This window comes from Amphiura filiformis, chromosome 2 (genome assembly GCF_039555335.1).
Source record: "Amphiura filiformis chromosome 2, Afil_fr2py, whole genome shotgun sequence".
Taxonomy (NCBI): Eukaryota; Metazoa; Echinodermata; class Ophiuroidea; order Amphilepidida; family Amphiuridae; genus Amphiura; species Amphiura filiformis.
Genome location: NC_092629.1, coordinates 50,624,408 through 50,642,758, shown reverse-complemented (window position 1 = coordinate 50,642,758; position 18,351 = coordinate 50,624,408). Strand labels below are relative to the sequence as shown.

At 37.8% G+C, this 18,351-nt stretch overlaps 1 protein-coding gene across 1 annotated transcript in view; it reads left to right on the top strand.

Moving 5' to 3' along the window:
* LOC140146333 (chloride channel protein C-like) overlaps positions 1-15,486 on the top strand; it is a 47,738-nt gene extending 32,252 nt beyond the window's left edge. Inside the window, 2 exon segments of the mRNA XM_072168142.1 lie at positions 1,831-2,064; positions 13,422-15,486. Of these exon segments, the coding sequence (XP_072024243.1) occupies positions 1,831-2,064; positions 13,422-13,460 (273 nt within the window). The 3' untranslated portion in view covers positions 13,461-15,486.
* The last annotated feature ends 2,865 nt before the right edge of the window (positions 15,487-18,351 follow it).

The window sequence follows — 18,351 nt, the reverse complement described above, 5'->3', positions numbered from 1 at the left end:
GCAATCATTCATATAGCAGCTAATGGACATACGTCTTTGTGCCACTGAGCCCTGGGGTATCTAGATGCAATCATCCATATAGCAGCTAATGGACATACGTCTTTGTGCCACTGAGCCCTGGGTTATCTAGATGCAATCATCCATATAGCAGCTAATGGACATACGTCTTTGTGCCGCTGAGCCCTGGATTATCTAGATGCAATCATCCATATGGCAGCTAATGGACATACGTCTTTGTGCCACTGAGCCCTGGGGTATCTAGATGCAATCATCCATATAGCAGCTAATGGACATACGTCTTTGTGCCACTGAGCCCTGGCTTATCTAGATGCAATCATCCATATAGCAGCTAATGGACATACGTCTTTGTGCCACTGAGCCCTGGGGGTATCTAGATGCAATCATCCATATAGCAGCTAATGGACATACGTCTTTGTGCCACTGAGCCCTGGGTTATCTAGATGCAATCATCCATATAGCAGCTAATGGACATACGTCTTTGTGCCGCTGAGCCCTGGATTATCTAGATGCAATCATCCATATGGCAGCTAATGGACATACGTCTTTGTGCCACTGAGCCCTGGGGTATCTAGATGCAATCATCCATATAGCAGCTAATGGACATACGTCTTTGTGCCACTGAGCCCTGGCTTATCTAGATGCAATCATCCATATAGCAGCTAATGGACATACGTCTTTGTGCCGCTGAGCCCTGGGTTATCTAGATGCAATCATTCATATAGCAGCTAATGGACATACATCTTTGTGCCACTGAGCCCTGGCTTATCTAGATGCAATTATTCATATAGCAGCTAATGGACATACGTCTTTGTGCTACTGAGCCCTGGGGTATCTAGATGCAATCATTCATATAGCAGCTAATGGACATACATCTTTGTGCCACTGAGCCCTGGCTTATCTAGATGCAATTATTCATATAGCAGCTAATGGACATACGTCTTTGTGCTACTGAGCCCTGGGGTATCTAGATGCAATCATTCATATAGCAGCTAATGGACATACGTCTTTGTGCCGCTGAGCCCTGGCTTATCTAGATACAACCATTTATGGACATACGTCTTAGTGCTGCTAAGCCCTAGGTTATCTAGATGCAATCAGTCATATGACATCAAATGGAAATATGTCTTTGTGCCACTGAGCCCCAGGTTATCTAGATGTTATCATTCATACAGCAGCTAATGGAGATATGTCTTTGTGCTGCTGAGCCCTGGGTAATGTAGATGTAATCATTCATACAGTAGCTAATGGAGGTGTGCCTTTGTGCTGCTGACCCCCAGGTATCTAGATGCAATCATTCATATACAGTCAGTCTACTACAAAGTACCGACGCGGATGCACGCATTGTGCCGACTTTGAAGCACACACATACCTGCAGCAGAGGCGCAGCACTACACACTGTTAACGCTGCTGTATACGCCATGCGTTGTCACTTTGTACTTCAGAGTGGACAAACTGTAGCATCTAATGGACAATGAGTCCCAGGTTTTCTACATGTAATCATTGATATGGCAGCTAATGGACATACCGGTACATCTTTCTAGGTGCAATAATTGGAGATATGTCTTTGTGCCACTGAGTAACCTATATGTTACAAGGACAGCCATGCTTATTCATGCTTCACAGTTTTAATTCCCCCCCCCCCCCCGGCTTTAGCCAAGAACTGAATGAGCAAGGATATTGCTATAGTACATGTATTCTTTGTTCCCTGCCAGGGCTCGAACCAGTGGTCCTATGATGATGAGTCATACGCATGCTGTGCTATGGTATAACATACTAATGTGCATGTCGTCTTTTCACTCTTTCTTACAGAGTCCATACGTTAACAGATCAGCACCATGCATACCAGAATACTTCTCACTCCACAGAACGTACATCATATTCCGAACCCTCGGCTTACGACATCTCACGGTCGTTGATGGAAATAACAACGTAGTAGGGGTCATCACACGGAAAGATTTAATGGGATATAGCTTAGAAGAAAAGATTGGTCCCGTCTTGAGGAGAACCGTTGAAGAGAGTAGACCACATGTTGAAATGGGAGAAGTAAGTATCTAACCCCTGTGCATAATTATTGATGTCAGGATCTTTCTCTTGGGGTTAATCATTGAGATGTATTCCCAACTGTTATACAAGGTATGTAGTTTAATAAAAGTTGAAAATTGTACAGCAAAATAATGTGTGGCCACTGATCCTTTTAGAGCAGGGCATTGACACAAGAAAAAGTCTGCTCTAACATGGGACCTAATATGAGATTGTCAGAAATAGGACTTAAACAAGCAGATTAGACTGGGAGAGGTCACACTCCATGTGGCCCAATATATAACACTATGGAAAACCCACAATATAGGATTGTCACACTTGGGACCTAAACAAGCAAATTAGACTGGGAGAGCTCACACTCTGTGTAGCCCAATACATAACGGAAAACCTGCAATATCGGATGTCACACATAGGACCTAAACAACCCAATTAGACTGGTAGAGCTCACACTCCATGTAGCCCAATATTTAACACTATGGAAACCCCACAAGATAGAATCATCACACATGATATGGGACCTAACTATATGTGTGTTTTTGGTGTCATTTTTTTTGCCAGCGCTAAATTCTTTTGATTGATTATTTTGTTAACCCCCTGAGCACTATACCTGCCAATCTAACATTGCCTCTGATTGGTCATTTACATGATATTTTCACTTTAATCACCAATCAGAATGGAGCTTTGCAAATAATTCACCCCAATTTTTGTGTGTAGTGAAATTATTCTAACAATGTTGCTGATTGGTCGTATTGATAATGAAAACTTCTTTTTGACCAATAGTCAGGTAGTTCTCATGGGGTTAAGTGACTAACTGTGTGACACCCAACTTTTGCACTATTTTCCTTATTTATGTGTGATCATGTTACACACACATGGCGGATGTCTACTGAATTGTGTATGTATGTGTAATTCTTGCAGCCTACTATGCAATATACTGAAGCCTGAAGAGTCCAATATATGCAAGCTGCACATTACAGAGAGTGGGAAAGGGTTGGACCATCCAAGGACAACATAACTTGTGTTGTAATCAGTGCACAAAATAACACAGGCGCCCTTGGCCCCAAACCTCATGAAAATCATTGTGTGGCCTGCTGATACGCTACCCTGCGGGGCTGTGTGAAAGGTTGCCTCCAAAGACAGACCCGATGCTGATTTCAACATCTACCCAGGACTTATCGGTTATTGTCTTAAAAAGTGGTACAACATAATGTGTACAATTAAAATTAAAACCAGTGTACAATTAAAATTGGGCCTATGAAATTAGATGAAAGCATGTAGATTTCAAACCCAACAGCCCAAATGGCCTTTAAAGATTTTTGGCTTATTTCAAGCACTGGTTGTAATGCTCTCTTGTAAATGAAAGTGTGTATCTTGTGGTTTTTTTTTGCACAGTAACAATTGGTAACAAATAACCTCCTTTTGGAGCTATTTCCCATATTACTTAAAATTAGATATATTCAACTATATCTACAAGAACAAGCAACACACCACCTGTGCAGGTGTATAGCCATGCTGTTCTTCTGAAGTATTGTAAAACCTTGTGTTCAATTTGGAGTCATTTGCACATTTGAATACTACAGTCGAGTTGGCTTCCTTGAGAGAGTGATGTCAGAGTGTGCTTTAGCGAGACGGTGATATTAAATCTTGCGCAGTGAATAAAAAAACTGGTGTGTGTACACTCGCGATCAAGGGCAGTACATCTGCGCAAGCGTGAAGTAACTCCAATAAAGTCTGATGACACTCTCGAGTAAGCCAAATGGACTATATAATATTATTATACAGCTTGAACAACCACTCAGTGGATTATACAAGAAGAGTAATGACACAATTCATAGTGTATTGTAGCTCAAAGAAAATCAAATTTCTGAGCTTTTACCATGCAGAACCAATACAAAAAGCTCAACTTTGATTAATAAGTTTGAGCCATTTGCCCATTCTACTACTATACAGCTTGAGCCATCACTCAATGATATTGGGATTATAAAGAGGCTTATTGACACAATACATTGTGTATTGTAGCTCAAAGAAAATCAAATTTCTGAGCTTTTACCATGCAGAACCAATACAAAAAGCTCAAGTTCAATTAATAAGTTTGAACCATTTGCCCATTCTACTACTATATTTCTTGAGTCATCATTCAATGATATAGAGGCCGTCAGCGTGGCGTCATATGCCGCCATCTTGTGGGTACACGCTGTGATGGTCGATTCGATCTCCATGCGTGAACAGCAAAATCACTGCGTTGATGCTTGCGATAACAGCTGCGTGGCAAGCTAAGCCCTCTTGGCGTATTGTCCGGCGCATGAACACACAGATCATTTATACCCACAAGATGGCGAAAGGCTGGCGGCCTCTATTGGGATTATAAAGAGGACTATTGACACAATACATTGTGTATTGTAGCTCAAAGTAAATATAATTTCTGAGCTTTTACCATGCAGAACCAATACAAAAAGCTCAAGTTCAATTAATAAGTTTGAGCCATTTGCCCATTCTACTACTCTACAGCTTGAGCCATCACTGAGTGATATAGAGATTATACAAGAAGACTAATGCCACATACAATAGATTGTAAAGGCTTACCATAGAGTGATTGACTGTCAATTATTTGAAGGTAATGCATGAACATATATGCATAGAGTCCATTTGGCTTCCTCGAGAGAGTGACTTCAGTACTTAATGGAGTTACTTTGAACATGTACAGATGTACCGCCTTTGATAGTGTGTAAACACGCCAATTCATTAGAGCACGCACTGATGTCACTTTCTTGAGGAAGCCAAATGGACTGTAGATGAGTTGTAACCTGTTTACATTTACCACGGAAATGGAAAACGGAAAAAACTGCCTGGCAAAAGACCCCAGAGTCTAGATGAAGGAAGTTGATTTTTTTTGGCATTAACTTTGGTTTAAAGAGGAAGTCCTGCCAAAGCAGTTCTTCTGGGGTAAACCAAACATGCCTGGTTATCAAATTAATCAGTGACAAGGTTATTTCTGAATTTGACAGGTGCTAATTGATGTTTAAATGTTGTTGCATCAATTAGCACCTGTCAAATTCATAAATAACCTTGTCACTGATTGATTTGATAACCAGGCAGGTTTGGTTCACCCCAAAAGAACTGCTCTGACAGGGCTTCCTCTTTAAAATCAAATAATACCACACAATCATGTTATCAAACTTGCTTACTTGCAAACTACATAATATCACAAAGGTTATGCAAGTTGGGGTTTGAAACATTTTAAGTGGTATACCATAGACATTGTTGTAATGTTTTGCATTGTGTGAAACAATAGAGGAGTCCTGAATGTAAACATGTGAGGTCATAGGTCAACTCATCTATAGTTAGCCTTGCTGTCTCTCTAGAATGCTCTTTAATTTTGTGATCACATTTCAAAAACAAGCACAGAAGTCACAAAAATAGAACAACACTAGCATGTATAACCAAAATTCAATCGGGCAAAATAAGTATGTATTTTCAAAAGGTATTTATTATCAAAGCAATTTTATGGGTGCGTTAATTTTGATTGAGAATATAACAAGGTATTGCTATATCATGCAAAGTAGTTGTTTCTCCTTTTCTTCACAAAATACAAATACATGTTATTAACACTACTCTGTACTAATAATGCTTACTGCTATCGCTAACTGATGTAATACTTTACTGCTGCATGCTGCATGTTTTATGTATGCATGTTGCATGTTTTATGTATGCATGTTGCATGTTTTATGTATGCATGTTGCATGTTTTATGTATGCATGTTGCATGTTTTATGTATGCATGTTGCATGTTTTATGTATGCATGTTGCATGTTTTATGTATGCATGTTGCATGTTTTATGTATGCATGTTTATGTATTCACAAACTTACTATACAGGGATAGATGGATAGATATGTGTAGTATTTTGCCCTGGGTCAATATTATAGTTCATTGTAGTAACACTATTCTAGCTCTGTACTAATGCTACTTATTGATATTGCTAACTGATGTAATAGTTTACTGCATGTTGCATGTTTTATGTATGTATACTAATTGCATGTATCACCAACTTACTGTACAGGGGTAGATAGATACATGTTGTATTTCACCCTAGGTCAGTATTGTAGTTCAATGATAGTAACCCCAGCAAACAGAAAACGTTTTCGACATCATTCGCAGAAGGTTAGAAAAGGTTGCCAGAAAACGTTTAAATGTCCGGTTATATAAAGGACATATAAAGTGTATAAAACATTTTCATAACATTCAAAAACATTTGTTGATAACCTACTGCATGTATTCTAACATAATGTTATTTAAGTGTTGACAAAATATTTGGCAAAAAATGTTTGCAAAAATTATTTTACAAAAACATTTTTAAAACATTTTACAAATATTGTTGTAGTGTGTTTTCATACAAAACGTTTTAAAACGTTTACATGACCTTTATATAACCCGACATTTTAATGTTATTAAAACATTTTTATCTAAACCAAAAACCAAAATATAACATGTTTAAAACATTTTAAAAACATTTTTGTGTTTGCTGGGACACTACTCTATCTCTGTACTAATGCTGTCACTAACTGGTGTATTACTTTCCTGCATGTTGCATGTTTTATGTATGCATACTAATTGCATGTATCACCAACTTACTGTACAGGGGCACGTAGATGCGTACTTCAGCATATGTAGTTTTCCAAGAGAGTGTTCATAAATACTTTGGTGGGAGGAATTGCAAAGTACCGTGGGGATCAAAACATTTTACATCCTAAAAAAAGATCAAAAATTAAAATTCACCTTGTGTAAACATTGGCAAATTTTGTGTGCTTCTGGTGCATTATTTGTCTATTAGGCAAAAAAAAAAAGGTTTGTCTCAAAGCTCACGAGTGGTTTGAAAACAAAATGCGAAATGCGATATTTTTTTCCCCGACTTGGTATTTTTATGGTATTTTGAGGGAAAAAATCTGATTTGTACAGAATTCTGCTGGAAAAACTTTAAAATAAAAAAATTATGCTCTTCTTTTTTTTTTAAGTCGCGCGATTTTACAAATGCGCACGCGAGCTTTGAGACAATTTTTTTTGCCTTATGGGAGATCAGTTATGGAACATGTTTAAAATGGCCAAATTATTGTTAAACTAAAAATTCAAACTTCATTTTCAGAGCAGGTGTTAGACCAAGCTTCACATTGATTATTTCCAAGTTAGTGTACATAATGGTGTGTTTTAATTTAAAACGCTACACGTACAAGGATTTTTGAACAGCAAGGGGAGTAGCCAGGAGCAATTAATTGAGGAAATCTAGAAGGTACCCCTCCACACAAGCAATTCTGTGCAAGTCACTTTCCGGAAGGGGTGGTATCAAAACAATTTCAGACCATACAAAGAGGGATTTTCTAAGACCATAAATGTGGTGGGGGTCAAGAAAGGCTCTAAGTTGTCCAACCTCCAACCAATGTATTTATGAAGACTCCCTTCACTATGAAATTTTTACACTGAAAATCACACTGATATCTGTAATGGACACTGAAAATTTAACACAATGAACAGCACCACTGAAAATAACACTGAAATAGTTCTTTTGTTATTCTGTATGCAAATAACCATTGTCCAACCACACTGAAAAATGGACTGAAACACCTCTGAAAATCATTGGCAAGTCAATAATCCCACTGAAATTTATTTAATCCCACTAAAATGGATTTAATCACACTGAAATGAGCTGGCCTGTTCTATTGTTATGGAAATTAGTGCCCTAGATCATTGCTCATTATAGCAGACAATAACCACTTGATATACCACTGAAAAATACACTGAAATACCACTGAAAACAATTTCAGTCTAACAATTTCTTTTGTTCTGATGATTTTCAGTGATACCCTGTCATTTTCAGTGTGATTTTCAGTGTAAAAATTTCATAGTGCTTGATATGTATGTAGCTTTGAACTGCATGTGTATTAGTGAACAAACCACAAGTTTATTGATGTCCTGTAAACAAAATTCCTTTTGTTAGTGGGGGATTACATTTGTAAAAAAAAACAACTAATTAAGATATCAATCAAAGTTGATATTTTAGGTAATGTTCAACATTTCACCTGTACGTTTCAGGGAGGGGGAGGAAGTCAGCCTCCTAAAGAAATCACTTTCATTTACAGGACGTCATCAAATTTTTGGTTTGTTCCCTTGGGGTTTCAGGGGTCCATTTCACTAAACTTTTAACCCTTCGTAACTCAGGTAACCGTTCGTAAAGTTACGAATACCCAATACTAGACGTAACTTTACTAAGGGTTCCTGTAGTAAATCCCTATTACTTACGAAGGGTACCATTTGTAAGTATGTTTAGTGAAATGGAACTTACGACTCCTCGTAAGTTACAAATGATTTTGAAACTTACGAAGCTTCGTAATGTTTAGTGAAATGGACCCCTGGTGACTATTGGTGGTAGTTTCTATTATTTCCTGTACAGAGCTGTATTAATCCTATTATATGTGCATCATAAACTTTTGCATGTTGCATATAAACTAATTGACTAATGCATGTTGTTTTACTTGTATGTAACATACCACTTGCATTTTGCATGACTTTTATATAATAAATTGAACCATACTTGCAATTCACTCTATAGCACCGTGGTCTTCTTGCACTTTTTCTTTTCCCTCTGTTAAATTTTACTCCAATTGCAATTTGCAATTCTTGCAATTAAAGCCATATTATAACATTTGCTGAGGAAGACGCCCTCACTGAATTTTTAAAATTCCTTTTTTACACAATTAAATTGTACTTTATTAAACCAATATACCCTGCAAAATTAAAACTCTAGGTGCTGTAGTTTTGTCAAAATCCGAGATTTTGAATAAAACGCCGGAACCGGCGCTTTATTATTACGATGGAATTATTAGTCAAACGCATACACGATGTTCATAACACACAGTACGTACACGACGTGCGGGACGGTGATATACACAACAAAGGGTCGTACCACAACATGACAGAAGGAGTGGTATGTATTGGCAACATGTGCGCTGGTAGTAAATTCCAATTTTCTTTGCTTTGCCGTAGTTGTTCGGCTCAAAAATAAAAGGGATATATCTGACAGTAAAGCTAACATTTTATGGCAAAGAAATGCTAATCTATTTTGTTTGAAAATGTTATAATATGGCTTTAACTCTATAGCAATGTGTTCTTTTCTTTTTTCTTTTCACTGTGTTAAGTTTTTATAATAAACTAAACCATTTTTGCATTTCACTCTATAGCATGGTGTTTTTCTTGAACTTTTTTCTTTTACCTGTGTTAAGTTTTACTACAATTGCATTTTAGCATGCACTCTAATTGTTAAAAATGACAGTCAACATTAGCTTCATCAGCAAGTTAACAGCAACAGCAATGACAACATGTTGTCCTCTGCAGTGAGAAGATTGTAAATTATACCTTAAATGGATGATATTTAGAAATATGGTTTATTATTTATTTCCAAAATACTGATGATATTTAGAAAAATGGTTTATTATTTATTTCCAAAATACTTTTGATATAAGTTAGTTGACCAATACTCATATCTGCTGATATCAGATTTATCAATGCCCACATCTCATGCTGATATCAGGTTATTGATCAATACCTACTGCCGATATAAATATCAGAGGCTTTATCAATCTTGAAATATACCTCTGATACCATGTCGTTTATCAATGCCCACTGCTGATATTAGCTATCTTCTCAATGACTACATCTACTGCTGATATCAGGTACATTAGCCATCCCTAATCTACCTCCGCTATCAGCTAGTTTATCAATATCCACATTTATTGTTGATATCAGGTAGTTTATCAATGCCAACATCTACTGCTGATATCAAATGTTGTTCAATAAATCTTTATTAACTCAGCAAGCAAAATATATACAAGCAGGTAAAACAACAAAAATTGTATACAAATGCAGATGCCCTGGTCATGTATATATTGCTGATATCAGGTAGTTATTGAATACCCACATCTTTGCTGATATCAGATTGTTTATCAATGGCAACCTCTACTGCTGATATCAGATATATTATTTATACGTACATCTGATGTTAGGTAGTTTATCAATGCGGCTATAAGGTAGTTTATCAAGACCCAAATCAACCTCTGATATCACACACTTTTTATCAATGCCCACAAAAGCAGGTAGTTTACCAATGCCCGTATCTGATACCAGGTAGTTTATCAATGCCAACATCTACTGCTGATATCAGGTAGTATATAAATGATCATACCTCCTGATATCAGGTAGTGTATCAATGTGTCCCACATGTGATATCGGGTAGTTTACCAATGCCCACATCTACTGCTGATATCAAATTGTTTATCAATGCCCACATCTACTGCTGATATCAGGTAGTTTATCAATGCCAACATCTACTGCTGATATCAGGTAGTATATAAATGATCATACCTCCTGATATCAGGTAGTGTATCAATGTGTCCCACATGTGATATCGGGTAGTTTACCAATGCCCACATCTACTGCTGATATTAGGTAGTTTATCAATGCCTACATCTACTGCTGATATCAGGTAGTTTATCAATGCCCACATCTACTGCTGATATCAGGTAGTTTATCAATGCCCACATCTACTGCTGATATTAGGTAGTTTATCAATGCCCACATCTACTGCTGATATTAGGTAGTTTATCAATGCCCACATCTGATATCAGGTAGTTTGTCAATGCCTACATCTACTGCTGATAGCAGGTAGTTTACCAATGCCACATCTACTTCTGATATCAGATAGTTATCAATGCCCACATTTACTGCCGGTATCAGATAGTTAATATCAATGACCACTGCTGATAGCAGGTAGTTTATCAATGCCCACATCTACTGCTGATATTAGGTAGTTTATCAATGCCCACATCCACTGCTTATATTAGGTAGCCTATCAATGCCCACATCTACTGCTGATATCAGGTAGTTTATCAATGCCCACATCTACTGCTGATAGCAGGTAGTTTATCAATGCCCACATCTACTGCTGATATTAGGTAGTTTATCAATGCCCACATCCACTGCTTATATTAGGTAGCCTATCAATGCCCACATCTACTGCTGATATCAGGTAGTTTATCAATGCCCACATCTACTGCTGATAGCAGGTAGTTTATCAATGCCCACATCTACTGCTGATAGCAGGTAGTTTATCAATGCCCACATCTACTGCTGATAGCAGGTAGTTTATCAATGCCCACATCCACTGCTGATATTAGGTGGTTTATCAATGCCCACATCTACTGCTGATACCAGGTAGTTTATCAATGCCCACATCTACTGCTGATAGCAGGTAGTTTATCAATGCCCACATCTACTGCTGATAGCAGGTAGTTTATCAAGGCCCACATCCACTGCTGATATTAGGTAGTTTATCAATGCCCACATCTACTGCTGATACCAGGTAGTTTATCAATGCCCACATCTACTGATGATAGCAGGTAGTTTATCAATGCCCACATCTACTGCTGATAGCAGGTAGTTTATCAATGCCCACATCTACTGCTGATAGCAGGTAGTTTATCAATGCCCACATCTACTGCTGATATTAGGTAATTTATCAATGCCCACATCTACTGCTGGCTGATATCAGGTAGTTTATCAATGCCCACAGCTACTGCTGATAGCAGGTAGTTTATCAATGCCCACATCTACTGCTGATATTAGGTAATTTATCAATGCCCACATCTGATATCAGGTAGTTTATCAATGCCCACAGCTACTGCTGATATTAGGTAGTTTATCAATGCCCACATCTACTGCTGATATTAGGTAATTTATCAATGCCCACATCTGATATCAGGTAGTTTGTCAATGCCCACATCTACTGCTGATAGCAGGTAGTTTACCAATGCCACATCTACTTCTGATATCAGATAATTATCAATGCCCACATTTACTGCCGGTATCAGATAGTTAATATCAATGACCACATCCACTGCTGATAGCAGGTAGTTTATCAATGACCACATCCACTGCTGTTAGCAGGTAGTTTATCAATGCCCACATCTACTGCTGATATTAGGTAGTTTATCAATGCCCACATCCACTGCTTATATTAGGTAGCCTATCAATGCCCACATCTACTGCTGATACCAGGTAGTTTTATCAATGCCCACATCTACTGCTGATAGCAGGTAGTTTATCAATGCCCACATCTACTGCTGATAGCAGGTAGTTTATCAATGCCCACATCCACTGCTGATATTAGGTAGTTTATCAATGCCCACATCCACTGCTGATATTAGGTGGTTTATCAATGCCCACATCTACTGCTGATACCAGGTAGTTTATCAATGCCCACATCTACTGCTGATACCAGGTAGTTTATCAATGCCCACATCTACTGCTGATAGCAGGTAGTTTATCAATGCCCACATCTGCTGCTGATAGCAGGTAGTTTATCAATGCCCACATCTACTGCTGATAGCAGGTAGTTTATCAATACCCACATCCACTGCTGATATCATGTAGTTTATCAATGCCCACATCTACTGCTGATATCAGGTAGTTTATCAATGCCCACATCTACTGGTTAACAAAGTTCTTTGTATCTGATCCAGAATGTTCACTTACTTGTGTACATTTCAACAACACCTGTTGTCATTATCAACACTTGATGGGTAAAGACTGCTATTGGCAACCGACGCTAGAAGTAGTTACACAGCAGTAAATGTGGGCATTGATTTTCTTTGCTTTACCTCAGTTGTTTGGCTCAAAATTAAAATTATCTGACAGAAAAAGCTAACATTATATGGAAAAGAAATACTACCAGGTACTCTATTTTATGGAAATGTTACAACATGGCTTTAATAAAGTTATTTTGACATAGTTTTTACACATTAATATTTGGTGAGGTGGGTCAACTGACATGACTAACATTTGTAAAATGTTTTTATTGTACATTTATAATTAAACATAAAAACAAACAAACGAAAGTAGCAGGCAGATTATCAATACATACATCTGATGTTAGGTAGTTTATAAATGCCAACACTGCTGATAACAGATGGTGTATTAAAGCCAAAATCTACTGCTAATATCAGGTAGTTTATCAATTCCCACATCTACTGCTGAGTGCTGATATCAGGTATTTTATCAATGCCCACATCTACTGCTGATATCAGGTAGTTTATCAATGCCCATATAATACTGCTGATCGTATGATTTATGGTAGTTTATTAATTTCCCATGTTTGTATAATTTTGCATCAGAAATCTTCCATTTTCTTTGGAGAAATAAAGACGTTTTTGTGTACACACAAATGTACCAACCCAAAGTGCATGGCTATGTTTTATGTAAGTTGCTTCAACACATACTAATCTGCATTTTATGTTTTTCATTCCTTTGTATTTTTCAGAATTTCTATGATGGCTCCAACCAGGAAATAGAAACATAAATATACAACTCAAGGAATTTACGAGTGTAGAAGAAATGCAAGGAATCTATTCTTTATTTACACTCTAATATGTGCAACTCAAGACTAAGGAAGTAACGAGTGTAGAAGAAATGCTAGGAATTTCTTCTTTATTTAAACTCTTAATGTGTACAACTCAAAAACTAAATAGCTGAATAGGGGTGTCTGTGGTGGCACCAGAATGTTTCTTGCCTGAAGGATGAAAATGTGGCATTTTGGCCCGACAAGTTGGATTTTCATTGATATTTAGTTCAGACTGAGGATGAAATCTCAAGTTGGGGGATGACTCTTGTGGTGCTGCCACTGTGGAAAGTTGAACAGAACCCATAGGTCTGTATGCACAAAAGAGTTAGACCGGGTCTAAAGTTAGACCTGGTCTAAGTGGAATTTAGTCCCAGGAGAAAGGACATTTTCCTTTACAAAGTTATTTTGTATTATTTTTGATCTTTGCATTAAAATCTTTAGAATTTGCTAGCTACTATTGGAAGGAGGTAATAGTAAAGGACCATTCCTGATGGAACTAAATTACACTTAGACCAGGTCTAACTTTAGACCTGGTCTAACTCTTTTGTGCATACGGACCATAGAGTTTACCCTTTATTTACTCTGTGATGTGTACAACTCAAAGACATTTTATGGGATGATTGTTTATGTCCAGTGGCATAGCTAGGGGGGCTGTCCTGCCATGAAATTTTGCCACATGCCAGTAAAATGTTCTCTGATTGATGGTCTGTTTGAAATCAAATTTACTTTTGCAATTTACAATTACAATTAATTTACAATTTTAAAGAGGAAGCCCCATCAGAGTAGTTCTGGGGTACGGTGAACCGAACCTGCCTGGTTATCAAATTAATCAGTGACAAGGTTTTCTCTGAATTTGCCAGGTGCTAAGTGATGTTTAATGTTATTACATTCATAAACACCTTCAAATTCAGAGATAACCTTGTCACCGATTGATTTGATAACCATGCAGGTTTGGTTTACCCCCAGAAGAACTGCTCTGACGGGCTTCCTCTTTCAAATTGCTCATGTAAATTTCTCAGTATAGTAATTCTAGAAGTGGGTCAGCAACAAAGCATGGACATTTTGGAGGACAGCCTTTTGCAAAGTGTCAACATCTTGAGGCTATCAGTATAAACAAAGACTATAATAATTTTGTTGCATATTGTTTTGGAAACACTTCAACTGTCCATATCTTTGGAGCTAAATGTTCAATTTTAACTTGGATGGGTGGCACCAAGAATGTTTCTTGCCAAGGGGCATGATTGTTTATGTCCGGTGACCCCCATGCCAGGAAAAGAATTCTCTGATTGATAGTCTATTTGAAATCAAATTTTCTTCAATTTGGCACACTTTAGCATTTAAAATTGCACATGCAAATTTCTCAGTATAGTAATTCCGGGTCAGCAACAAAGCGTGGACATTTTGGAGGACAGCCTTTCGAAAAAGTTTCAAAATCTTTAGGCCGTCAGTATAATTGCAATTCTGGGCCCTACTGGTCTTAAAAAGCTAGCTATGCCATGTGGCTGTTGAAGTAAATAGTGGCTATTCCACTGTATATGTCAACAGCCATATTAGAAGGTTCCCAGCAAACACAAAAACATTTTTAAAGAGTTTTAAACATGTTATATTTTGGGTTTGGGTTTTGGTAAAAACATTTTAATAACATTAAATGTTGGGTTATATTAAGGTTGTAAAAACTTTTTGTATGAATATTTTGCTTTAAGTGTTCAAAAAATGTTTTTGAATGTTATGAAAACGTTTTATACCCATTATATACACTTTATATAACCCAACATTTAAATGTTGTCTGACAACATTTTCTAACCTTTTACAAATGATGTAGAAATGTTCTGTGTTTGCTGGGGTTACTGTATCTTACAGAGGCTTATCTCACTGAAGAAAAATGGAGAGTCAAGTCAAATCTTATATCTGAACTGAAAAGAAAGAACTGAAGGAAATGTAAGAAGGGACAGGTTTATATAAATAAAATTTACTTTTTCAATGATTCTACCTTTTCAGTTATCCCTCCTGTTTTAGTGAACGCTTCCATTTACTCATTTAGCAGGGACCTGCGCTTCGCGCGGATGTCCTGCTTGTCACTAAAATTAGCGCAAAGGATGGATCTACGATTAGCTTAGGTCATTTGGATGTACAATGTGTGTTTTTTATGATGGATAAAAAATCTCAGGGCTTTGCTATAACCCCCACCCCCCTTGTAGTTCTAGGGTTAAATAATCAAAGATGTTGACAAGAGACACGTTTGTGTGGAATGCTTTGGCCTAAATTCTGACTGTTAAAAAAAGTGTGTGATTAAAGCCTTAATGTACGATCTTTTTAAATTTTTAGATTTTTCTTTTTTTCTTCTAAAATGATAATATGCAATCATTATGAAAGTTCCCAATACATTTGGACGCTTGAAAAACATTGGGAATTTGCAAAGAAACAACATCATAAACTTCACCTCTATCACTCGAAACATCTCGCACTATTTGGATTAGGACAGCGAGTGCGGCCTCAGAGTTAGTCTCCTGCGCGGCCAGTTTGTTTACGCTCCCTCCACATGTGGAGGGAGCGTAACCAAGCTAGTTTTGTACGAGACTACGGTTTGCGATCGTGGCCGACATAAAGTCATAATCTAAAAAATTATGACTTTATGTCGGACCAACAGAAAATCGTCCCGTTTACTACAAATAGGACGAATTTGACAGTTTGCTCATAGATTTCAGTTAGAACATGTGTAAGTATTACAAATATGCCAAAAAATCGGTTTTGAAAAAAATAAAGGTAAATTCTGAAAAAAGATCGTACATTATGACTTTAAGCCCAAGCTAATTGTAGATCCATCCTTTGCGCTCATTTTAGTGATAAAAGTTTTACCACAGCACCTTACCTGGGCCGGTGTAGGACCGGCCATCAAAAATGACCAGAGAGAGAGAGTGGGGGTGAGGCCTTCCATTGGTGTCTATAGACTGTCCACAGTCTTGGTTCGGTCCGGCCTGGATAATGGAACGATACATAATTACATAATAGCTTATCAAAATATGCCATAGTCCCTTCCCCCCCCCCCCCCGATTCTAAATACACAGCGCCCAAAACCAATTCCCAGCGCCCAAAACCAATTCCTCTAAATTTCAGTGACCACTCCCCACAGGTTGATTTTTAATGCTACATTTATGTAATCTACATTACCAGTCGTTCTCCATGGACCCGAGGGAGGGTCTACTTCTGAGCCAGCTTGGTGGTACCAAACATAAGACTTTGCTTGGTTGGATTCCTATTTCTTGATATTATAATTACCTTACATTTCGATGGCTCGAAGGTCACCTTCCATCTGTCTGTCCAGATCTTTTCTCCAGGTCTCTGTTCAGGCATGCAGTACCCAGGGCCGGATTTACCATAGGGCCAGATGGGCCTGGGCCCAAAATTGCAGTGTGCATCTTCCATTTTAGCCGAAAAACATCATGTTTTGGGCCAGGGGCTATTTTAGATGAAAAAAGTTACTGCACGTTGGCGATGTAAAAGTCTTGGTGATCAACCAGCGGCAACAGGAGGGGTGTTGGAGCATGGAAGAAAGAGATAAGAAGGAACCACAACGAACGCATTCACTTTGTCCACTCCCTTTACCGACATTTCATTGACATTGTTATTCATGAGGATTTACTTTGATCAATACTCCGCGTTAAATAGGTGATTGGTATTGTACTCCATGTATTTGCATGTCTTCTGGAGCGTGTCTGGAGGATGATTTGAACTAATGACCTTCCGTGCAAGCACCCTATAGGATTTTCTCTGGTGACGTGATCATCGGTCATTGTTGGCCTACATCTCTTTCTTCCATTTTGCCCAATTTTCCCGAACTTTGATGACTTTTTTCTCAGAGTTGGCAATCTTTGGCACTGAAACGAAAGTTAGCTAGTTACGATTATACACATATACGCTATTAAATTAAACAGGTTTCATGTACGGACTCAACCGAACATTGTGCATTATTTAAGAACATTTTACATCTATTTTTCATCGAAAAGGTCACCAAAATCTTACATTATTTGATAAAGATGAAACTCAGCAAGAAAACCGGCCGATTTTGATGACCTTTTCGATGTGTTAAAGGACATTTTCTACACAACACGATCAAGAAAACAGTTTGACTGTAGATCCTAAAACAAAGCTACTATACATGTTCAGAGCATCAGTGAAATTCCAGAATCTTACTCCCGGTAGCGTTTGTTTGTTCGTGGATGGGTTTGTTATAGTTTTTTCCAGTAATGATTTCGCCAAGCATCGATCGCGTAAATGGATCATACATGAAAGGAAGTACCATTGATAGCTTTTCTTTTCATGCGTCAATAGATAAGCGGATTAAAACTTGGCCGATCGAAGTCGTTGTGGTTCCTTCTTATCTCTTTCTTCCATGGTTGGAGGCAGGGGTGTATGCAGGGATAGCCCTCCCCCAAAAAAAAAGCACCAAAGGCCAAAAAGGGCCAATTTGCGGCGTGAAGCGATCAAAAAACATGTTTTTATGCTTTTTCTGTTAAACAACATCCAAATTTGCCCATTTGCGAGCATAGCGAGCGAAAAATTCAGGTTCTTTATACTTCCTTGGTCAAAAAAGTCCAAAATTTGAGAAAAAGTCCAAAAAGGTCCCATTTTTCAAAATCAGCCTCCAAAAATAAAACCTGGCTATACGCCCCTGGTTATAGGGGAGTTTCCTCCTTCGAGTTTTGGAGATTTTTACAACATCACTCATTTAAGCGACTCATTTTTGACCGTATTAGTTACCAGATTGGACACTTGACACTCTTGAATTATAAAGCAACGTTAAGCCTTATCTACAAACAAACCTACTCTTGTTTGCTCTTATTTTGTTACT